Here is a 23,846-nt window from a genome sequence, read left to right as displayed (position 1 = left end):
GTGCCGGCTGCATCCAGCACGGCATCACCGCAGGCACAGCGGCTCAGCTCCACCGCACGGCGCACGGCGACCTGCCCCTTCCCTCTCCCTCTTCCCCCGTCCCCTCAGCGCTGCCCTCGGGCTCAGCCCCCGCCCCGCGGGGGAGCGCCTCGTGCTCCCCTCGCGCGCACAACCGACCGCAGGCGCCCGGAGGAGCCGCGAGCCGGGCGCGCGCGCGCTCCCCCCGCCTTTCCCCACCCACCCCCCGCTAGGAGGGCGGAGCCGAGGGCCGGCTCCAGCCACTCAGGGGCAAGCGGGAGGGGAGCGTGAGGCGCGAGCGGGCCCGCGTGCCGAGCCGCCCTATAAAAGGGGGGCCGGGCACGAGCGCGGGGCTCACTCGCCGCTGGCGCCGACGGTGGAGGGACGCGCGCGAGCCGCTGCCGCCCCCACCCGCCGCCCCAACGGCCGCCGCGCCATGAAAACCAAGTTCTGCAACGGCGACGCCGACCCGTCCCCGCTCGGGCTCCTCCTCGGCCGCGGGTCCGCCGCGGCCGGGCAGCCGCCCTCGCCGCTGGCTCATCCCGACCCCGAGGGGAAGGACCCCGCCGCGGCGGGCAGAAGCGGCGGCGCCTCGACCCCGCCCCCGGCGCTGCCGCCGCCGCCCGAGGAGGAGTCGCCGCCGCTCGACCCCCAGACGCAGCGCCGGGCGTATCTGTGGTGCAAGGAGTTCCTGCCGGGGGCCTGGCGGGGGCTCCGGGAGGAGCAGCTGCACATCAGCCCCATCAGGTCAGCGCGGGGGGGGGGGGCGGGCGGTACCGGGGGGCGGAGCATCCCCGGCGCGGGGGGCGAGGGGCTTTCACTTTTATTTCGTTTTCTTTCTTAAAATCCCTCCTGAATTCGGCTCTGTGGGCGGAGGGCAGCGGGCTGGCTTCCGCACCTCCGTGCCGGAGCTGGTGGCGGTGCGGGGGAGGCGGCGGCTGCTGCGGCTGCTGCATCGCGACAGCCCCGTGTCGGCCCCGCGCCGGGGGAGGAGCCCCGGGCCGCGGCGGTGGAAGGGATGGAGCCGGCAAGAACCGCTGCACCGCGACCGCAGCGCCCTGCCGGGGTAGAAGGGCCCCTCTGGCCCGGCCCCGGCTGCTCCCGATGGAGCAGTCAGCAGGTGAACGCGATGTATCGATGATGTGAGTCATCTTCTAGCGCACATAGTAGCGGGTGCTCGTGACTCAGCACGTTGGCAGCAGAAATATGTAAATAGGGGATGTTCTAGAAGCCATATGATGTAATGTGTTTGAGATTCTTGCCTCTTTATTTTATTTTAACTAAACCGGAGTTAGTTCAGAGTTTCCTGTTTGCACACCGCTTGTCTAGCGTCTTCGTGATTGATCATTCTACGTGATCAAATGTCGAGTCATGTACAGTTTTAAAGGATAAAGGTATTACCTTCTTCCCCTCTGAGTTTGCTTTCCTAGTGTTTCTACTTTCGTTCATATACAAAATATACACGCATATACCCTTGCTGGCTAAGGAATCATAAACATTTGACAGACCCCTGATGTATAAAAGTACGATCAAAATCCCATTCTGCTCATTTCTAAATGCGTTTTAAAAGCCTTATTAAAAATGGCAACTCATTAAAAGCCAGTGCAGGTAGTATTAGTATTTCTAGATCATTTCTTCTTGATGTGATCATAAGGAGTTTACGACAGGAGAGGATTTTTAGAAGACTGATATAGTTCCTGAACAGACTAGTCTGATATATGTGTCGTTTGATTGGCTTAAGTTTTCATCTGTATTAATGTGTACTGCTGACTTTGGTATTTATTTTCTAAAGCCTCGTGTTTTAGCACAGTTACCTTTGCATTTCTTGGGAACTTCCCTTCTAAGACACCACTTCAAAATGGCTTGGTGGTTTCCAGATTGGGAAGAAGAGAAGGTGGGCTGAAACTTAAGACCATAAACTTAAACTGCCATGCTAATTGGCAGTTACATTTTTTTGGCAAAAGTCTTCCCACCACTTTCATCCGCAGCAAATGCATCATATTGGTTTGCTGATTCTAGTTTCACTGAAGTCAAGCACTCAGTGTGCATTTTCCAATGTGTCCATTAGTATTGCTGTCTTGAGTGCAAAATCGCGTTCATGAACAGCTGCCAGGTACTTGGTATCATAGGATGAAGGGGTGCAGTTTGTATTGTTGGAGAGCAAAGAAAGATTCACATCTAAACAGAATGCAAATACATAAGCACATCTAAATGCTGTGGCTGTGGTTTGGGGTAGCTTTGGATATAGGTGACCCTGTTGGAAGGGCTTCCCTTTGGAGTAATTTGTAGCAGTAAACTAACTGGTAGCTTTTTCTGTGTGAGTGAGATGTGCCCTTTTGACCCTTAAACAAGCTGTTGAGTCTACTGACCTTTCAGGAGAACAATGCCTTTATTACACTCCCGTATGGATTTCCTTGATTAGAGGTACCTTTTGAAGTCTTAAGTGCATAAAACTATAGGGAAACTTCTGTTTAATGGAGTTCAACCTCAGTAAGACACTCCTGTTTGTCTTGTCTGGTATAAAAAAAGAGTTTCTGGGCTTTCATGTGCTCTGTGCAGGCTGAGCATGTGTTTAAATAATGTAACTATGCAGGTTTTTGAGTCCAGTATTTTTTTGTAAAGTGGGTTTCAGTGTGTTTAGTTTTTCTATTTAAGTATTGATGTTTTCACCAAAGTTTTCATCAGTCTTAGAAAAGGTGGCAAATGTTTTTTCAAAAAAATCTGTTTAGCACTGTTCACATGAAGCCAGAAGTTAGTATAACCAACCAGTGTTCAGATTGCATCTGAATAGCTGGCTTTGCTCTTTGTTTGGTATCCTTTCCATCTGTCTCATGGGGTTTTTTTCTAGCTGTTCACCTTCATGGTTCAAAGTTACTTCATATCTCTTGTCTCTAAACATCCTTTTTTTTGGATGCCTGCCAAGCCACCTGGTTCTCTTCTGTCTCCTTTCTTAAGCATGTTGTGCAGCTGCTGGTTTACCCTGTTTTCTTGAGATTTCTTTTTTCCTTCTCAATCACTGACTTTGGATATGTAGGCCAGTCCTTGTCTCCTTGGTAGCCTTTTTCTTCAGAAAGTCTTTACTACTTGCCCATTGTGCTGGAAGAGAACACAGAAGAACATTTGAAAAAGCATTGAGAGGAATATCAGGTTAGGATTAAGAACTGCATTTTAGCCGCTGCACTTTGGATCTGCCATGGATTCTTGGAATCCAAGCACACTGCAAGGTAATACTAAATACTTATGGTTTGGGTGATTAGGAAAAAACTGTATTAGGTTGTGAAGAAGGTCACAGGGTGACAAATTCTAGAGTCGAATCCGTAGCGGTACACTATGTAGCATGCTGTAAGTAAAGTTACTTTTTAAACTACGTACTACCTCATCCCTTTACTGCTAGCTACTCTGTTTGGATTGTATCTGGGTTTGAAAGCTTTTTCTCTAATGGCGAGACAGACAAGACTTTTCATTTGCATTTCTATTTTGCAAGTAAACCAGAAGTTTCAGTACTTTTTTCCTCTTATAGGAGAGGAAGAAGTTATAGGTAAAATCTCTTGCAGAAGAGAAATTTGAGAACTTCATTAATGAACATACTGATAATGAAAAGGACGTGGAAAGTCAATGCAGTAAAGAAAATGCGGGTTGAGTAGATAGGTGTTCTTAGTGAGCTACTAAAACATCAAGAAGCTTAGTTTCTCCAATCTAGTATCTATCTAGACTGATAAACCCATAGAGAACAAATGCTGTTGCTTTTTCTTTAAAAATATGTTGTAAAAGTAATTATATAAAAAGCTGGCATGTTTGTGTAACACCTGGGTGATTGAAGCACAGATCTCCCTAGTTTGTGTCTATCTTGATGAGATTGAGTGTAACTTTAGATTTGACAAATAAATATGAGCAACTTGCTTAAAATAAAGAACTTTATTTGTAAATTTTAAAATTGAAAGTGTGTCCCTAAGAACAACAGCATAAGACTTTTATCAGCAATGCTGTAGTGCAGGTATTCAGGTTAAATCTTTACAGCTGAACTTTATAGCTGCCATCCCAGTGATACCGGCTCTTAATTCAAACTTTTATATTCACAGCATGGTTTTAAATTTATTCTGACATTGTTTTGCTTGTGCAGCCAAGTATTTGACAAGACTCCATCACTGAAAATAATTTACAGAAGTCTACATCTTAGTTGCTTGTTACATTTTCACATCAGTTCATTCATAGCTTGAGCTGTGATTTGGATCAATAGACCTTGATGGTGAACTATACGTTAAGCATGAAGCTGCCATTTTTTTATCTAAAAATTATATGTTGTGAGTTATTGGTACTGTTAGAAAACTGTTTTTCCTGTTAGAGTAGACCAGTTAATTGTCCCAAAAGGTATGTGCACCTCTAATTTGTTGAAAATGAAACATGTATGCTCATGCAAGTTACCTGATAAATGTATTTTTTTCCTTTTAGAGGTGGCCTCAGCAACATGCTGTTTCAGTGCTCACTACCTGATACCATTGAGACAGTTGCAGATGAACCACGGAAAGTTCTCCTGCGCTTATACGGTGCAATCCTGCAGATGGTGAGTACATAGAGTGCTTTGGGAGTGGGAGGGTTTCTGTAGCTTCACTGTAATATCTTTAGAGATCTACATTTGTGACACACTGTGCCACTTTATCCTTTGGGGAATGTGTTTTACTGGGGGGGGGCATAGCTTGCTAGCTAAAAGCAATTTTCTTTAAGGTTTGTTATTGTCTAGAACTTACACTCCTTTCTACACAGGTCCTGGCTGGCGAGTGTTAACTGAAGGCTCATTTGCTGTCTGTTTGAGCAGTAATGTTTTGTTTATGCTGTTAAGTTTGGACTGTCATGTTTCAGAAAAGTTTACTTCTGTACAGAAAGTAGGACTTTGACATAACTAGCAAGATTGCAAGAGACTAAACTGCTTAATTTTAATCTTGGTAGCACTTATGAATCTTGGAGATTAGTTGAAGGTTTTGTCAAGCTTGTACAGTGCTCAAGCATTTTATTAGATCTCATGGGTAGTTGTGTTGCTGGAAAACTTGATCTATAGTGTTAGAATAAGAATGAAGAGTGATCATCAGTACTGTACAGTCATCTCATTCCAAAACATGCTTTCCTAAATGTGTGATATGCCTCATAGCTGACACAGAAGCTTAAACAGATGTTTGTGGAACTCTTCTAATGTTACTTTTATTTGGTTAGTAAAATGTAAATAATACTGAAATTTGTCAAACCTTAAGAGAAGTGGTTGGCAAATCTGTTTCAAATACTAAGGTTTAAAAGCAAGAATATTTTGTAAAGGTGATCTCTTCTAAATCTTACAGACTGTTACTGTAGGGCTGTACAGCAGATCTTCTTACCCATCTCTGCTAGACATTTGATTATATTGCAAACAAGTAATCATAATGTAAATGTTTAATGTTATGAAAAATTGCAGCTTCATAACATGACATTTGTATGTTGGCAATTGTTTCTATTTGACTTAGAGGGTCTGGTTTTATTATCCATTAATTTTATATTTTCCAGTACTTGATCACTTACATTGCACAACTGATCCAATATCTGCAGGAGATTGACTGTTCCTGAAATTTCAGCCCATTCTTCCTGCTTCTGCTGTCTTGACCAAACGTATTAAAAGCTTCATTGGATAGTGTCACTTTACTGACTTTAAAGTCTTCCTTTATTATATTTATGTGAGTTATTAACTTTCCTGTGGTAGCAAACTTTACCAGAAATATGTAAAATATTCCAGTGGTTTGAAATAGCATGAAATGCTTGGCTACACCACTGTATGTGTGTTGGGAAAGTTAAACTCGAAAAGTGTGTAAAAGTTAATGAATTCAAGCTTAAATAGTTTTAAGAGAAACCAAAAGCAGAGTGAAAAAAATGGTGGTGGGAGGCTTTGTTTTCTAAACGATTCTAGGATTGATACTAAGGTTGTTGTTTTTTTTTCAAGATTATTAATGTTTTTAATGTAATGCTGGCTTAATATGTAGAATGCTTGAATAGGAACATGGGCTGTAAAACTTGTAGTAGTAGAGCTTCTGTTGCCCAAGAGCTGTGAAGAAATGTGGCCTTTCCCTTGTATTTCAGAGGAAAAGTGGACTTTAGAATTTGATTGTTCTCCTCTTCCCTCAGGGTGTTTAACTTGGCTTTTCTGTGCCCCTATGCACTGAAGAAATCAAAATTAATTTTTGGGCTCTAAAATCAGAACTAATTTGGTTTGAAAATTGAAAGTGTGTTCATAACTTTCTAACCTTTCTACTCTTGGTGTTGAAGGATCTTTTGAGATGTCTAACTTCCTTTATTTCCATAGTGGCAGTGAAATGACTGCTCTTGTTGGTGCAGTTCACTAAAGGTTAAGTAAGCAGAGAAAGTCCCAAGGTAAAACTTTCAGATTGCATTGAGGTTCACAATTTTTGTCAACAAACATTTGTCTCTTCCAGCCCCTCTACCTTAAATGCAAGTTAAAATATAAGCAAACTGTTTTATTGGGATATTTTGAAAACCTCACATAGGATTCCTATGAGTTTCTGGGTGGCATAAGCAGAATGTTATGACAAACCTGTTAAGAGGGAGTGATTTGATATTTTTTAGTAAAGTTGCTTAAGTTAAAAACCCTATAGAAATTAAGGGCCACTGCTTAAGTAAGTTGAGTTTTGAGACCTTATACTAAAATCACAACTTAATTCTCAATGACTTAATTGTAACTGCCACTGGGTATTAGTAGTTACCACTTGTTTGTTTGAGCCTTTGTAGCATGTTTTAACTCTTGTCCACTTTACTTTCTGTTGAAATTGGAGCATAAAACAGTTATATCAGCTGTCATTCCTTACTGTAAATACTGTATATTTATAGCAACCCGCACCAAATTCTTGTATGTACAGAAGACAGGTTTAAGTTAAAATTTTGAATACAAGTGAAAAATGGATACCTGATTACTAACTTTAGAATGAATGATACTGGCACCATAATTCTTTGAGCCACCTTTTAAAGGAACCTTTTTTGCAGTTTGAAAATAGCTCCAGTTTGCTTATTATGACTCTTGGAAGACACAAATGTCAGTACATGAAACTCATCCAATATAAACCATGCCAGCTGGCCAAAGCTGCCACACAGGGAAGGCTTTGTGCCTTCCTCTGTCATAGCTGATATGTTTAAACCAATTTTTTGTGTGCATGACTGTTCTGGGGGGAGTTGGGGGGTGATGAACTGAGCTGGCTTGGCCATTATTATGAATGGTCGCACTGGCATGGGTGTTCATAAATCAAGGACTTCTCTTGAGTGTATCCTTGAGCAGAACTTTTCTTTCTTAAGACAAGTATTGTATACTTGTGACAGGTTAAAGTACTAACCACATTAAAACTCAAATGTTTGAGGCACAATGCAGATATGTCCTACATTGAAAAAAGGGAAATGTCTTACTCTGCTTCACTTATTCTTGCTCCAGCTTAGTTACTAATTTAAAGGGGAGCATTGAAAGTAAAACTCCTTGTGATAAAATGTCTTTCTGTTGGTTGTATTAGTGTTAACAACTGAAACAAAAGGTTCTCCATCAATATGCCACTTAATGTCCAGACTTTAAAATTGGACTTCATATGCAGATCACTAGAGTTTCTACTTAAATTCAGAATAACATCTTAGAAATGCTGATAGGATTTCAACATAAGATAGCAACAACAAAAAAAAGCTCAAAATAAGGTGAATTTTTTTTTAAAGTTCACCTAGCAAAAGGTAACTTGGGGATTGATTCCCATTCTTTTACACATGTCAAAAGAACCTTGAACTCTGATTCACTGGGGCTCTGTTACTTTGCAACAGCCAAAACAAAATCTTGTGTATAAATGAGAAAAACAAAACCAGTATACCTAATGTTCCTCTCTGATCTCTCAATTTCTATGTGAGCAGATGCAAAATAAGTATAAATGGTTACCACAGTTCTGTGGTAAATCTTTTCCATACCTGCCTTGCTGCCTTTTATTTTGTGTAACTAAATAAAATGCAGACTGCTGTGTAACTGTAATTATCAACGTCTTCTGTGGTTGTTGGTGTCCATGTCTGTTTGTAGCATGGAGTAACTACAAATCCCTGGCACTGGCAGACGGCTTGAAAGAAACCAAGCACCTCTTATGGGGATATATTTGTGTTGGGTGGAGTTAAGGGTGTTCTGGGGGTAATGTACCACTTTAGTTGTATATGCATGTGTTCTCTGCTGCAGGCTTGCCCATGCGATCGTGCCTAGAGCACTCTGGTTTCCAGGTGACAGACACGATTCACGGTATAGTATGAGATCTCTGAAGTTGGAGCATTCTCTACAGCTTTCATTTTCTTTAGTACTGGATTTCGTTGTTTAAAAATAAACCTTAAGTAGCACCAGCTACTACTGTCTGCATCTGAATGTTTACAGCAATAACAGAATATCAAAAAACTGCTACTTCCTTTTCTCTGCTCCCTCATAAGAGAATGGTGGCTTGAAATGAAGAGGATTAGAGATGTCTTTGGCTTTTGTAGAGCTTGAACTGGGAATTCTTCACATGCTAGATTTTAGGACTTCAGCAAATTAGTATCAGTTCCTTCAGGTCTGACAGGGATAGATGATCAGCTGCAGATCCTTAGAAGGAGAAATAATTATTGCTGAATCTAAAGCTGGTATTGTTTCTGTACTCTGAAATTCAAATTAATGTCTTCTAACACCTTCTAGAAAAGTTTTCCCTGCACAGGTCACCTCTAACCCCTGAGGCAGTTCCTTGTAATGTCGTAATTTCTTGAGATTTGAATTCCTAGGGATTTGTCTAAATCAAGATATTGTAGTATTTTGACGTACTGAAAATTAAAGCTGAGTAAACTCAGAAAAATTGAGTTATAATGTTAAATTTGTGAGCAGAGCTAAAATTTATTTGAGGGGAAAAAAAGAAATGCAAGTTCCTTCTCTATACCGAATTCTCTGGCCAAGCGTCATTTGGGATTTTTGATACAGATCTCATCTTCCAGCTACAAGAGAAATTAATTAGGGGCTTCAGGGAGAACATGTTGAACTCAATTTTCTGTGTCAAACTGCCAGATGCATAAACACTGTCTGGTCATCTTCTGATCACAGATCAATGTACACTGTCCTCTAGGATTTTGATCTTGTATCCTGCATTAAAATCAATTTACATGATCACAAATTAGACTCTGAAAACTTCTGTTGCATATAGTTGTTCACCCTTACTGAAAGTGTAGTTAGCTTTCTCGGTCTACTTTGAGAATAAACACTCCCACAATAAAAGAAGCGCTGAACAAATATTTAAAGAAATCTTAAAGCTACAGAACACATGTCCATTTCTAATGTACGGAAAAGCTGAAGTTTGCATTGGTTTAGCCAAGAATAAGTGAGCTAAGTAGGTTGATCAAATGCCTCATCATAATAGATGTTTTGCTTTGAACTACTGTTCTCATAGGTGATTGTGCAATCAGGAAACAATCAAATTCTACTACTTTAATATCTGTTAAACTTAGTTTAACCAAACTCTTCTATTACATAAAATTGCATCCTGCTTACTTAATTCTCCTTGACCATACCTACTGAAGACTTCCCTAACTCTTGGCTGATTACATGGCCATGTGTGAAGACTGATCCTCTCCAAGCTCCCATTCATGTTTGCAAGTTATTTACAAATTCATATTCATTCTCTTCTGGACACTAATGCTCCATGCTGAGGGAACAGAAAAGAGGAAGGGGTGCTGCAGAAGTCTCCTCTTGTGATGACTCTGCAGTACACAGCTCTGTCTCTTTCCAATGGCACAGTAGCTGCCATTAGGCTCTCTCCAACACTAATTTGAGGTGGACTCTTGGAACTGGCTAGCTCTTTATGCACTATGACTTCTGGAAAGCGGATGCCAGTTCAGGTTCTAGGGAAAAGTCTAAACTGCTTATCTTCTGATGAACTGAACCATTCTGAGAGCACCATTTATCAGGAAAGACTCCTGGATGGTGAGTAACCTTCTGACTGCTCAAGAAAAATCTGTGAGTGGTATTGATGTAGGACATGCTTGTTCAGAGAAGCCCTCTGTAAATGACTTAATGCTATTAAGTACTTACACACTTAGCTGTAGTGAATATGTTTGGACTTCATTAATTTCCTTGAAAGGAATATAAAGTAATAGTAGTTTCCATATTGTTTTGTTTTAAACTTATTTTATTAGTGTTATGGGAAGTACTTGCTGAAAGACCATCGATTTATGTTAACTGTCCTTCTTCTATAGCTTCTGAGATACTGTAACTGCATAGCTTGTATAAATCATTAGCTTGTTGTATTGTACTTAAGGCAGCTGATGTTGCTTAACTGTATTCTATTAAGTTCATATTTCCACCCTTGTTTTGGACATGTTAGAGCTTTGGAACAGAAAGGTATGCACATGGTTCTGTGAATGAAATGTTTGTGTTCAGAAGGTGGAGATGCAGGCTGCCTTTATGGGCCTCTAAAGCTAGTCCGGTTTAAACAGTCAATGGTGGAATTGCGACATAAATAGCAGCCACAAACTGTCACTAATTCTAAGCAGATATTTGCTTTCTCTTCTCCTTACCTTCAAACCCTTTAAAGGACAAGGTTTTTAATACATCTTGAATTTTAAATATGCAGTTCTATTAAAAGCATGTGCCATTGAGGGTTCAGTTGCTGATGGTATGGTTTAATACCCTGAAACTGCTTTATAATGACTGTTAACAACCCTAGCACAGTACTTGATGCATGGAATTTGTTTAAAGTTTTGCTAGTATACTGCACTTCTCAGTGAGACACCTCTAGCTCACATGGGCAATTCATTTGCAGAAAAATCTTGCATTTGCACAGCCAGTGGTACATTGGACGTAGAGCCTAGACAGTGTGCTCTTAATTAGGAAATTCTAGTCACAAGAAACTTGGAAAATAAGACAACAGGAAAAAGTAAATGCTTTGTAGCCTTCATAACATGCCTCTTTTTAATAGTGCTAAGGCTTGTATGTAATCTCTGTAATGTGTCTCAAGTGCTTTGGCTGGAAGAATACCATCCCAGATGTCATGCAGAGGGACTTAATTTTCTCTTAATTAAAAATGTTTCTCTAAGCTTATGGTACATTGAACTCTCATTTTGGTAAACTGGGAAGCAATAAAAACCTACCTGAAAATCAGTGGCTTGGTCTCAGTGGCACATCCTTTTGAAAGGTTTTGGAATTGTTGAAATAGTGTGGTGGTCAGAGGTCAGGTGGATACTAGTGCTGTAGATGTCACAGATCCATGACAGTGTTGAGACTTCTAGTTAATTGTAGCTGGCACTTCTACTCCCTTTGTTCTGGTGGTTGCAGATTAATCATGTTAAATTTCATCTTCTCATTGTGTTTGCTTTTTCTCATCCATAGAGGTCCTGTGATAAGGGAGAGTCTGTACAGTCTCAGAAGGAAAATGACTTACAAGTGAGTAGTTAAATTTGCTTATTTTACGTAATTTTATATGTTATAGGGAAATGTAGTGATCCTGCTTGTTTTAAACCGGTAGTTACTCTACCTGGTTGTAGAAACTATGAAAAGTTTCTGGGCTGTTTCTAGAAACTGTAAAAAGCAATAAAGACATTTATTTGCTCGTAGAAGTAATATTATAATGTGAATGTCTGGACGTAGTTTGAAAAGATTTAAGCATTCCACATCATGAAGAAACAACCCCCAATCCTACCCTAAATTCAAACATTGGTATCAGTACTGCTATTTCTAGTATTAGACTCTTCCTTCTTTAGTAGATGAAGATCAGTACTCTGCTTTACCTATTCCTTATATTCTAATATATCGGTGAATTCCTCTGAGGAAAGTAAATGGAGCAGGAGAGAACTTGCTCTTGGATATGAAGTGTTTCTGATTAGCACTGTGCTCGGATCATCTGTGTTCTGCAAACTTTAAAGTTCTTGCATTTGGAACCATTTCTGCTCATGAAGCATAATGTTTAGCTGAGTGTAACTTTTCATAAACTCATCTTAATAGGATTTGGTAATTTAGATTTCTACCCTGGCAGTATTTTTTCAGTAAGGGATGCAGCATGTTAGCCAGATGCCTTGCTTGTTATGTACTATCAGTTTTCAGCTCTGTAATGATTTTGGCAGTGACTAGGGAAAAGTGCATTTTACTCAGTTGATGAGTGCTGCTTTTCTCCCTTTGTATTTTTTGCCTTATGGGAATACCATCTGAAACAGTTTAAGCATTTGGATTTTTTTTTTCTAGTGAGTTGAAACTGGTTTTAAATTTTTTGTTGTTGAATGACTGCTTTTGAAGTTTTGTTGAACTTTCAGTTTAGTTTACTGGAACAGCTTCAATCAGTTGAACCAAGACTGAACTGAAAAATGTGCTGTTTTGATGCCTCAGTTTTCTTCAGTGATGAAAAGTGGAGGTGGCTTGATTTCTCCTTCACCCTGATTCTGTAAAAAAAAAAAAAATAAAAAACCCAAACAAGCCCCACGCTGGTGCCAGAAGTTCATAGAAATTTTGCAGTATAGGAAACAAGGTTTTGAACTTCAGAACTGTCTTCATCTATTGCCTGAAAATAGTGATTCTCTGCTGGTAGGTTATTGTTTTCTGCTGTTAGTTTTGTAGTGCTAAAACTTCACTGTTGAATCAGTGTTCTCAAGAATTACTGTCAGAGTGGGTTTGTTAATCTTCCTGTACCTAGGTAAAAATTGTATCCTGCTTGGATATCCTTTAGAGAGAATGAAATCCTCTGGGTTCACTAGCAAAAGAATTGTAGCTATTCTGAGCTGCCTGGTGTGTGACTAGTGTGAGTAGATGTTGGCTAGTCTTCTGTCAGCTCATAAGGTCTTTTAATAGGGATTATCTAAGTTTTACCTTGGTTTTGCTATAGTTAGGGGTAATTTTCCTCAGAATATGACTATTTTGTGTATTTTAAGGTGTATAGCAGAAGCTTCAGTTCCAACTGAATTGTAGAAAGACTTGATTTCTCCTTGCCTGAATGGGAGTTGCATACTGGAAAAGTCTTGTAAAGAGTGTTTATAGTTCATAGGTTTAAAATGCACCATTCATCTCTAAATATTCATTTAAAAATGTGAGCGGTCGGATGTTCTCCAAAAGCTTGTTTTAAATACGAGTGCTTATGGATGCATCTCTTTGAAAGTGATCAAAGCTGAGAACTTCAGAGCTTAAAACAACAGGTTACTGTCTTGGCAGCATGAGTGTATTGCAAAGTGTTTGAAGGCATTGAGGTACATCATTTACTTGATTACAGTGCTTGATCTTTTAAAAAGTTGTCAGGTGAACATTTATATGGGGAGTCAGATTCTTAGATTTGTTCAGTGTCTGTATGAGGTATGCTATAGAATTTTCTATGTCCTTCAGTAGTTTATTTCCACACCTATGCTTGACAAATAATGTATGGAGTGGAGACTTGGTAAAAGGTCCATCAGGTATTATAAAGCAGGAGCCTTTGTGCCTGAGATTTCATAGACAGTATTATTTCAGAGCTCTAACAGGACTTGTTCTCAAGTGACTCTTCTGTTACAGTAGAGGAAGTTCTTCTGGTACTCTAAACTTTTTTTCTTTTAAGGCTAAGGTATCAGAGCTTTCAAGCTTGACTATTCTTACACTGCTGCTTTTAGATAACATTTGCCTGTACTTTTTAATATTGAAGTAGCTCTTTCAGTATTTCTGGTTGTCACTTCTGATGCATGAAGGGACATCTTAATGAATAACATTTTTTGTACTTGCTGTTATCCAAGAACCATTACTTGGTTTTCCAGTAAGATGTGAAAACAAGGAACTGACATGTTAATGGGAACAGACTTTTAAAACACTCTGGCGTTGAACCAGGCACAGACAAAGTCAGTATTGGTTAATAATGGAGTGGACATTCAGTAACTTGTATCTAGTTTGCTTTTTGGTGCTTGGCATTAGGTTTCAGAATTGAACAGAAGAGTTCAGATCTGGTGGTGGGGGCATGTGAAATGACTAAAACCATATTTTATTGTGTTAGTGGATAATGCATTTGTTGCTTAGAGGAGTTGAAATGAAAAAATGGTGGAGAACGATGCAATACAGTCATATGCAAATTGTCTTAAACTTGAGTGATAAGAACATAGTTACATGAATCTTTACTACACTTCCATGTGAAATCCTAGAATTTTTTGAAGATGTCAGAATAAGGTGTGGGTCAATAATAAAAATTTATCAACAGTACTTCCTGGAGCGTACTCAAGGGTGGATCTTCTGTAGACTTATTTACTGACTGATACTGCATTGACTGCAATAATGCAAAAGGCTCTGTAGTCAGAAATACCTGAGAGCTTTCTTAAATTTGTGCTCTTAATTCTTATACTTTTAAGTGTCATGGGTCAGACTTTTGAGATGAGTTGCTCAGAAACAGGCAGAGGCTTAGCAGATCACTAGGGTTTGAGTACAACTGGGTTCTGGTTAACATAATTGCTAGAAGTAGTGATTTATAATGTGGCTTCTGTGTTTACTTACAGATAATCTTGCCTATCAAGAAAGTTATACTTCAGTGATTTAAACTGTATTTTGAGACATTTCATACTTATATTAGTTTTTAAACATTCATATTAAAAAGCTGTCTGCATGTGATTGTTTACATGTGGACCAAGTTTACTGACATAAGGAAAACCTTGGATAAAAGTTATTGAAACTTAGGTATGTTGGCAGTAGAAAAGGAATAATATTTATTCATACACATGTGGTCCTTGGGAGTTTCAATTACTCTCTCAAAAAAAATAAAATAGGGAATACCTAAAATGTGCTTGATGGAATCCTAAGTCATTCTTCAAAGTGAAAAATTTAGTTCAGGCATTCACTCTATTCACTTGTGTTGTTAAAATGTCCTGTTGTAAGGCTGTGATCTGAAGTGTGTTAAAATAGTTAATGCAGGATAATATTTGTGGTTTCTGTACTTCAGGAGGATAAACTCCTTCAGGAAATGAATTTGCAGAGTTCCACAGGTCAGAGAGGAGAGGATATTTGATTTTTGCCGTTTTCCTTTGACCTGACCCACCAACAGTACCTGTACAGATTTTCCTCCCCAGCTTTAAACTTGAAAGCAAAATACTTGTATTGCTCCCATGCTGACTAAAAGTTATTAGTCAAGGAACTTTGGCTAGTAAAATGTCAAGTCTTCTTTTTAAAGCTAGCCCTAAAATGTCTCACTTTGTAGCAGTTTAGCTATTGTGTACACCCAAGTTAATTTCCATGCAAGCACCAACTAATGCTTTAATTCTTTTTGATAGGGGGCAGAAACCATGGTTCTGGAAAGTGTTATGTTTGCCATCCTTGCAGAGAGAGCGCTTGGCCCAAAGCTGTATGGAATCTTTCCACAAGGGCGACTGGAGGAATTCATTCCCGTAAGTCCTGTTCATAATTAGTTAGTGGGCGGCTGGTAGCTGTTTTAATTAGTCATGACAAGAAGGTCGCTGGACTGCCCAGAAAAGCAGAGATGTGGGAATGAAATACTTGGCAGCTTGTAGTAATTGCTGGCTGTAATTTGATACAGTTATAGTGGGTGTTGGAGAGCCCTGTTATAGCTCTTGCCAGGGAGAGATATCTAAAAACTCTTTAGCTGTAGCAGAGGCTAATAAATGAAGATAAAAAGCTTGTTAGATACCAAACATAGCATGGGAAGCTATGGAGTCACACTTCCTTCTAACAGCAACAAGAGCAGATGCTTTTGATGTTCTTAAATATTTATACTCATTCTGCTTTGAAGATATTCTTAGTGTGAGATGTGATACTCCACAGGTCTTGATCTAGATGAGAATTGATTAAGTCATAAGTAAGCTAGGCTGGCTAATTCAGCTTTTCCCAAGGCAACAATTTTATAAGTTCATCTGGGATGAAAAAAGTCTATTTCTTGGGTACCGTGCTAGTATTTTACACTATATTACATAGAGACTAATGCTAGTGTTTGTAATTAATCACACTTTTGTAATTAATCAATTAACTGTACTTTAAGAATACTGTGTTTTATTACAGAGCAGGAAACTGAGGACTGAAGAACTAAGCCTACCTGACATATCTGCTGAAATAGCTGAGAAGATGGCTAGATTTCATGGCATGAAAATGCCATTTAATAAAGAACCTAAGTGGCTTTTTGGAACAGTGGAAAAGTAAGTCATGCAATACTTTGAGAGAAAAAAGGTGACCTGTTGTAATGTTGATAAGCAGATCATTCTTCCTGAATTTCTGAGAACACAAGCTCTCTCTGTACCTAGAAGCTGTTACATGAAGTAACATAGTATGGGAAGAATAATATACTCATTGTCACAAGTGCTGTATTATTGTCTGTTTTTTTTAACAGGTATCTAAATCAAGTGCTGAGAATTAAATTTACCAGTGAATCCAAAACCAGAAAACTGAACAAACTTCTCAGTTACAATCTCCCTGAGGAAATGAAAAGTCTAAGGTAGGCTTATTTTGTTTATTGCTATCTTCCAATTTGCAGTTTCTGTATGGATTTTTGTATACTTGTTCAAACATATTATACAGTATAACACCCTATATTCATTTTACTTTACAAGCTGGGGATTGTTTTTGGTTCTGTAGCCAACCTGAATCTCATATGACCACAAATTGCTACAATCAAATTGCTTATCTGACTTGCTGATCAGTGAAGTTAAACTTGATTGTGCTGATGTTTGGCTACTAATTGAGAAAATAAGGTCTTGCTGGGAAGGAATAGCACTTCAAATTTTTATAACAAAATTCATCTTCACCTGGAAATGGAACTGAACTTAGTGATTTGTTACTTACAAGATCCTATATTGCTGCTTTTTAGAGCTATGCTTGAAGCTACTTCATCACCAGTTGTATTTTGCCACAATGACTGTCAAGAAGGTAAGCTGCCAATATTTGTCTTGTTCAATGATGTAATATTGAGCTTTTTCTGGTTACTTGTTTGTTCTCTGACAGGCAGCCACGTTGTGGAGATGCTGGTCTGGCAGGTGCCCTGGAGAGCAGCCTGTGCTCTCTGGTGCGCTGCAGTAGCAAAGCAAAGTGTATTGGCTTCAGCAACCCTTGAGGCTTTTTAAGAGAACTCTGGTATCTTACTGGGTTAAGCCAAGCATGTATAGTGCTCTGTTAGTACAGGTCAGTTGATGATGGGAGCCTTGGGTGTTTCTGTTTAGACCATGCCTTTCTTTGCTGTCTGCAATATACATGATCAGGGTAAGATAATACTTCAGTTGTTTTAAAAGATACTGAGAAAGTAAAGTGAGTGGTGAAAATGGAGACTAAGGTATTTTGACTCAGCAGTTTTCATTTTGTACTGATAAGAAACATTAGGAAAACCTTATCCACCTTTTTTAAGTGCTCTCTGGGACTCATGGAAGGAATAGTAATTTTCCTGAGTCAGTTATTGAAAAAGATGAAGAGGAGGCAGGACTGAAGGTGTTGGGTATGCTGTGTGCTCCCTGTCACCTGTACAGTGGGTAAGCTGGGCTGAGCTGGAAGGATGCTGTACTGGGACCGTATGCTGTTTTGTTCTCAGGGGTCCCAGCCTTGTTAACAAAGGCTGAGGAATTAGCCTGGAAGAGGACTGCCCTGCGGAAGAGACACGTAAGGATAGGCAGCACAAGGGAAATTGATTGAGGTCTGAAGAGCTAGCTCAGTAGTGGTGGAGTTTGAGGTCTTATTGCTGATATGGCAAGGTGCTGTACTAGAGGAGTCAGAGCATAATAGGGCTAGGGCAAGCTGTGGAGCCTAAAATTCCAGGGGATTTGGGGGGTGGTAGTTCTGTAAAATACAATGATTGTTCTGTTGGTGCAAGGGTATGGCATGGAGAACAGATGTATCTGTAGAGAGGGGTCAAAATATTGCAGAAATTGACCTTACTCTGAATTTGTTTACTAACTGGAACTTCAGAAAGGCAGACTTGATGTCTTTCAGATGAATTACAGTGACTATGTGAATTGAAACACAGATGAAGCGGTGTCCTGAGTTTTCTGTAGGTTTTGGTGATGCCACATATTAGAACAGCAGAGTGGTCAGACTGTGGCTTTCAGGCTGCTGAAAAGCAATTTCTGTCCCAAGTGTTGTGTGATCAATGATAGTGCTACACAGATATGAGAGATGGTGCAAAATCTATAGATCTCGAGCTGTAGAAATAAACAATGCAGCAAGGACTGCTAAGGCTGACAGTGCTACCTGAGTTAGTTCTAAGAAACAGGAATACTTGGGAGAACAAATCTACCTCTGCCTGTTGAGATGAAAACTTTCCTCTTCCAGCTTTACAAGTTTTATCATATATGTCTCAATTTCCAGTGAGCTGGTGAACAGCCATTACAACTTGGCTTTTCTGGTTTGTGGTTTAACTAAACCCAGCTGGCAACTCAACCCTGCAGAACCTCTCACTTGATTCCTGCAGTGGGATGGAAGAGAGCATTGGAAGGGTAAAAGTGAGAGCTCATGAGTTGAGATAAAGGCAGTTTAATAGGGAAAATGAAAGCCATGCCCACAAGCAAAGCAAAACAAGGGAGTCATTCACTGCTTCCCATAGACAGGCAGGTGTTCAGCCATCTCCAGGCGAGCTGGGCCCCATCACTTGTAATGGTGACTTGGGAAGACAAATGCCATGGCTCCAAATGTTCCCCCTCTTCCTTCTTCCTCCCACTTTGTATACTGAGCACCATGTGGTCTTGAATATCCCTTTGGTCAGCTGGAGTCAGCTGTCCTGGCTGTCCCCCCTCATAACTCCTTGTACACCCCCAAGTCCCATTTTGGAGTGGGGTGTGAAGCAGAAAAGACTTGGGCTCTGCATAAGCACTGCTCAGCAGTAGCAAAAACATCCCTGTGTTATCAATGCTGTTTCTGGTACAAATCCAAACATGGCCCCATGCCAGCTACTATGAAGTAAATTAACTACCCCAGCCAAAACCAGCACACCCATAATTCTTCTGTGCAGGTATAAGGGATAACTGGGATTAGCTGAACAATGTTTCTTAAGATATACAGTATTGTTTTTCTCTAATTTTCCTGGGACCTTATTGAACATGCAGTATTATCTTAATTTTCAGGTAATATCTTACTTTTGGAAGGCAGAGAGAATTCAGAAGACCAAAAGCTGATGCTCATTGACTTTGAATACAGCAGCTATAATTACCGGTAAATCACTTTATTTTCTATACAGCAGGAAAATGTATTACTTTCTACATGCTACAGGGAGACCAAGTGCTGCAGTATTGATTGTCTGTCCATTCTAAATTGTGTTCTGGGCCATTAGTGGTGGTCAGCAAATACAACTAGTCAAAACAGCTCTGGTCCTGATGGTGTTGAGTATAGGCACACAGCAGAGGCAAAGTTGTTGGAACTCCTTGGTTGTCCAGACTAGAGGGCTTGTTTATGCACAAATGGCTTCTGGCTTGCATGTCAAAATTTCTTTCTAGTGGGAAGCTGAGATGGGTATATTGTATGTGTTTGCATGCATATAGGGCAGCTTTGCTTTTATGGTTTTTCTTTCTGTCCTGTCTAATGGCTTTCTCATCTATGCAGATGAGTAATCCGAAGTTTTTCATTACATGGTTACACAACATGCTTTTTGTTCTTCCCTCAGTCGTCTAGTGAACTGTATTTTAAGGATGATCTAAGTGTGTGAAGTCATTGGGATCATTAAACATTACCATAGCTGGAACATAATGAAACACTGAATTCCAATAATGTAAAAGTAGATATGTTGAATACTTTGAATATGATCTCTTTGCCTGTGATAATGTTAGAGATGTGTCTGACTTCATGCTGAGATGTACTGCATACTCAAGTATTTTTAATGTCTAAATTGGTATGGAATTTGGTAGCAAAGTTTAGGTTTTTCATGTAGATGGTAGTTTTCATTCTTAACTGCCCATCTTAACTAAATGGTTTTTATAACTTGCAAAGAAGTTTTATTCTAGTCATCAATTCTCTACCTCCTTCAGCAAAACTGAAGTAAGTTCTGAGTAGGCTTGTGCTTTTAAACTTGATTTTAGGTCTGCGTAAACAAAAACAGATTGTTAGTTTGCAAATACTGAGGTTGTTTTTCTTTTTCAGAGGATTTGACATTGGAAATCACTTCTGCGAATGGATGTATGATTACTCGTATGAAAAATACCCATTCTTCAAAGCTAGTGTTCTTAAATATCCTTCAAAGAAACAACAGGTAGACACATAAAACATAATTAATAAAATGCCAATGACCAGTTTTCAAATCTTAACTCTTTTTCAATTCTCTTTTGGACTTATTGTGTCCCAAGAACTTTCCTCCATGACTTCCTTAGATGTAACACTGCCTGTAATCCTGGCTACCTTTGCTTTAATAATCATAGTAACTTAATAGCTATTCAGGGTAGACTATTTACTATGTGCCATGTAGCAATCCACCGCAAAGAGTCCAGTTGCAGACTGCAACTCTGAAATGAATTTCCAGTAGCAAAATGTTGCCTGTCCTAATATTATGTCTTCTTAAACCAGACTTCCAAGCAGTTATTAGAACCACCATTAATATTAAAGTGAACTCCAGCACTATTCATATTTGGGAAAAAAATAAATGGCAGCATATTGGAAGGTCTGCCTAGGTCTGAAAGAAGCAAGTATGTCTTGAGAGGCAAAGTTGTAACTCTGTTGTTTACCTGCCTTCTAGCTTCATTTTATCTCCAGTTACCTGTCTGTGTTCCATGATGGCTTTGAAAGCCTGAGCAATGAAGAGAAGTCCGAACTAGAAGAAGAAGTTTTGGTAGAAGTTAACAGGTAACTTGTCTTGTACAACTGTATCTCAAGTTACAGGTACACTTTGAATCCTATACTTACAACTACCTCACTGGGTGGAGAAAATTGAGCCAAGAGAGATTGTAAGCTATTTATATGTGGTAAAGAACAATCTGTCTATTGCAATATTATGTGATACACAAATACTGGCATAGACAAAATACTACTACATGGGGAAGCTAATGGAATTATTTTTGTCATACTTGAAGAAAAGGTGTGGACATGCCCACACTAGGGAATACTGTTCTAGCAGGACATTGAAATAAGGTGTTGTGACTTAGCTGGGTATCTCAATAAACATAGCCCTGTAATTTCAGGTTTGCCCTTGCATCACACTTCTTCTGGGGTCTGTGGTCTATTATACAAGCAAAGATCTCGTCCATTGAGTTTGGTTACCTGGTAAGTTCTTTAATTGTAGTTTCACACAACTGAAAATGCGTAATCTAAACCTGTGGAACATTATCAGAAAGTAAATGAAATGGCCTCTCATAGCATCTAATATCTTTTAAGCGGAGTAAAGATTTTAAAATCCATTTGTTACTAGTTTGTGCTCTTTCCTTAAGAATGTAAAAAACTTCTAATATTTTAAAAACTTCTTAAATTCCTCCCATTGGTACGTTTAGAGTCTATAGACTTATGTGTCAGGTCTTGCAGTGGGACGATGCCTTGCAGTGGTGCATTCTTCTGCAATAAGGCATTCTGTGCAAGAGGGAAGCTAACATGCAATGAGTGTGAATTTTGAAACTGAGTACTCAAAGTGCACATGAAACAACATAGATGTTTAGTGTGCAACAATATCAATGCCAGGTAGCTGCTTTTACTTGAGAGACTGATCAGTCTGACTCTTGATCTGTGTTCGGCGTACTGTAAAATTGATATGACTGTCAGGTACATGGAATATCTTGCAGGAACTGTTGCAGGAGCCAGCCTTTTCAGTGAAGTCCTGACCTTTGCAGTACCTGTTTTTTCTGACGTTTGGGCAGCAGTTAATTGTGTTAGAGTTTAAATAAGATTGGAGAAAATTTTAAGAGGCCAGAACACCTCTGGAGAGATTATCATTCCCAAATAGAGCTAATTAGTGCATTGAGATGATGGATTATGAGAGTAACATAGTTAATACTTTCATTATGCTTCCCGTTCCCAAATAAGAAAACTGAGCTGTTTATTGAGTACTAAATGTCCCTTATTTCTCCAGGAATATGCATTATCCAGGTTCGATGCCTACTTTGATCAGAAGAGGAAGCTGAAGGTGTGAATGTGGGAGGAGTGGCCTGTTGGTTACTGTATGAAGAGGGCAGCTGGACAGAACTTTCACTGTGCTTAGGCTACTGTATCTCTAACGAAGGTGTCACTGAATTCCAGTTCCTGGGAATGCAGGTGTACAGTACTGAAGACTATAAAAATGACTTGTTTACAGTTTCGTAAATACTTGGAATGAGATTGGGAGGCAAAAGTAAAATACAACAGTGCAATATCTTTAAATCTTTTCAATCTAGAAGCTATATTATGGGAGAAGCTTACAATTAAGTGTCAATACCACATGCATCAGAGCAAACTTACTGTGAGTACTTTTGGGGGGGTGTTGGCATTATGGTTTGTGTTGTAAGCAGAACAGCTATAAAAGATGATTCATTCCTCTTCATGAGAAGGAAAAGCGAAGGAGACAACTGCTAAACTGTGAAGTAGGCTTAAAAACTTATTGTGAGGTTAGGTTCAACACGCCCCATGAACACTATCTTCAAAGCTGCTGCTAAGTTACACCACTTTAACCAGAAGCAACTAAACACATTGAAGCAGAGTGCTTTAAAGTGTTACTGACACATACATGAATGTTTCTCTTAAGCTAGTGTGCCTGGGAAGTGAAGTATGAATGAGCTTTGAACTGGGCATTCTGATGGAGTTTGTTTTGAACTGTTTATTCCATGTCCTTCAAGAACATGCTTTAGCCCAGCCTGGTTGTCTCTTAAAATGCTGTGTCCTGCACAGGGGGTTCTGTGGACTGGCAGCACTAGGAAGAGTGCCTTGAATTGCTCTAGCAGCTCCCCAGATAACTGGATTGGCATTGACAATACTGGTAACTGAAGCCTGTCTCTCTTCTTGTGTTGCCACAATATATGGCTGTAAGAAATAGTAGAGCCAAAGACTGGAGAACACTTCAGGAAATTGTTCTGCCCATCCAGTCCTTATGTGGTTTGGGAGGTGCTTCTCTTGCACCTTCAATTCTCATCATGTTCCAGTGATTCAGTAAAGTGGAGCATCTTGTGGGGAACAATAACATGTATATTGAAACTTGAGTATAATCTATGTACATGTCATCTAAAGATTTCTTTAGATTTTTGGGAGCTTGTTTATTTTGAATGTTACTTGTTTGTGCTTTCTAACACACTGTATTATAAATAAACTTCTAAGTCTACACTTTTTGACTTGTATAGCAAATACTGTTCCAAGCAGCTGAAAAATGTGCAGCATTTCATGTACTGTATAGCATAACTTGTAAAAGCTGTCATTTTATTCTCTTGTATAGAGCATCATTTTCCATATGTTCAATTATTAATACTTTATAATAAATATAAAGCACTTAAAAACATTGTTATTGGTATTAAGTCTTTGTTATAGCTGCAGGATAAAATAGGTGCTGTTTCTGGCCTTAATGCTGGAAGTGCTTCCTTGCAAAGGTAGACTGAGATACAGGCTCAGTGCTGTGGAATGTATCTTATACTTAAAGGTGTCTCTAGCATTTATTGTCTGACTGAATACTAATAGAAACAAAGGTGTTTTAAGCAAGTGACAAAAAGCAGGCTGAACAACAGTTTAGAAGTCTGTAGCTGTAGAGGTGGGAAAAGTTTTAGTTTTAAGCATTTTGCTGTATCTGCCCTGTTAACTACCCTCAAAATGAAGGTTAAAATTACCAGCACATTGAATTTTACTACAAATATTTCATCTGATGTGCAAGTATAACTAGCCAAGTAATTTCTCTAGGCCACCGAAGGCTTCATTTAATGTACTGTTGCACACAAACCCAGTGGAAATGACAGTGGTAGTGAAAGGTGTGGGAACAAATAGTTCAGAATGATGC

At 39.5% G+C, this 23,846-nt stretch overlaps 1 protein-coding gene across 1 annotated transcript; it reads left to right on the top strand.

The window, feature by feature from the left end:
• Positions 1-383: 383 nt before the first annotated feature.
• On the top strand, positions 384-23,358 carry CHKA (choline kinase alpha). Its single transcript, XM_027727720.2, has 12 exons — positions 384-765; positions 4,468-4,579; positions 11,399-11,452; positions 15,268-15,381; positions 16,010-16,143; positions 16,335-16,439; positions 16,812-16,870; positions 19,048-19,135; positions 20,057-20,165; positions 20,646-20,752; positions 21,088-21,169; positions 21,966-23,358. The coding sequence occupies exons 1-12, from the start codon at positions 455-457 to the stop codon at positions 22,023-22,025; spliced, it is 1,335 nt and encodes a 444-aa protein (XP_027583521.1). The 5' UTR covers positions 384-454; the 3' UTR covers positions 22,026-23,358.
• Positions 23,359-23,846: the final 488 nt, after the last annotated feature.

The sequence above is a fragment of the Pipra filicauda genome, unplaced genomic scaffold (assembly GCF_003945595.2).
Source record: "Pipra filicauda isolate LSUMZ 115617 unplaced genomic scaffold, ASM394559v2 scaffold217_size2002032_pilon, whole genome shotgun sequence".
Classification (NCBI taxonomy): Eukaryota; Metazoa; Chordata; class Aves; order Passeriformes; family Pipridae; genus Pipra; species Pipra filicauda.
Note: the sequence above shows the minus strand (reverse complement) of the source record. Positions and strands in the feature narration are given on the sequence as shown.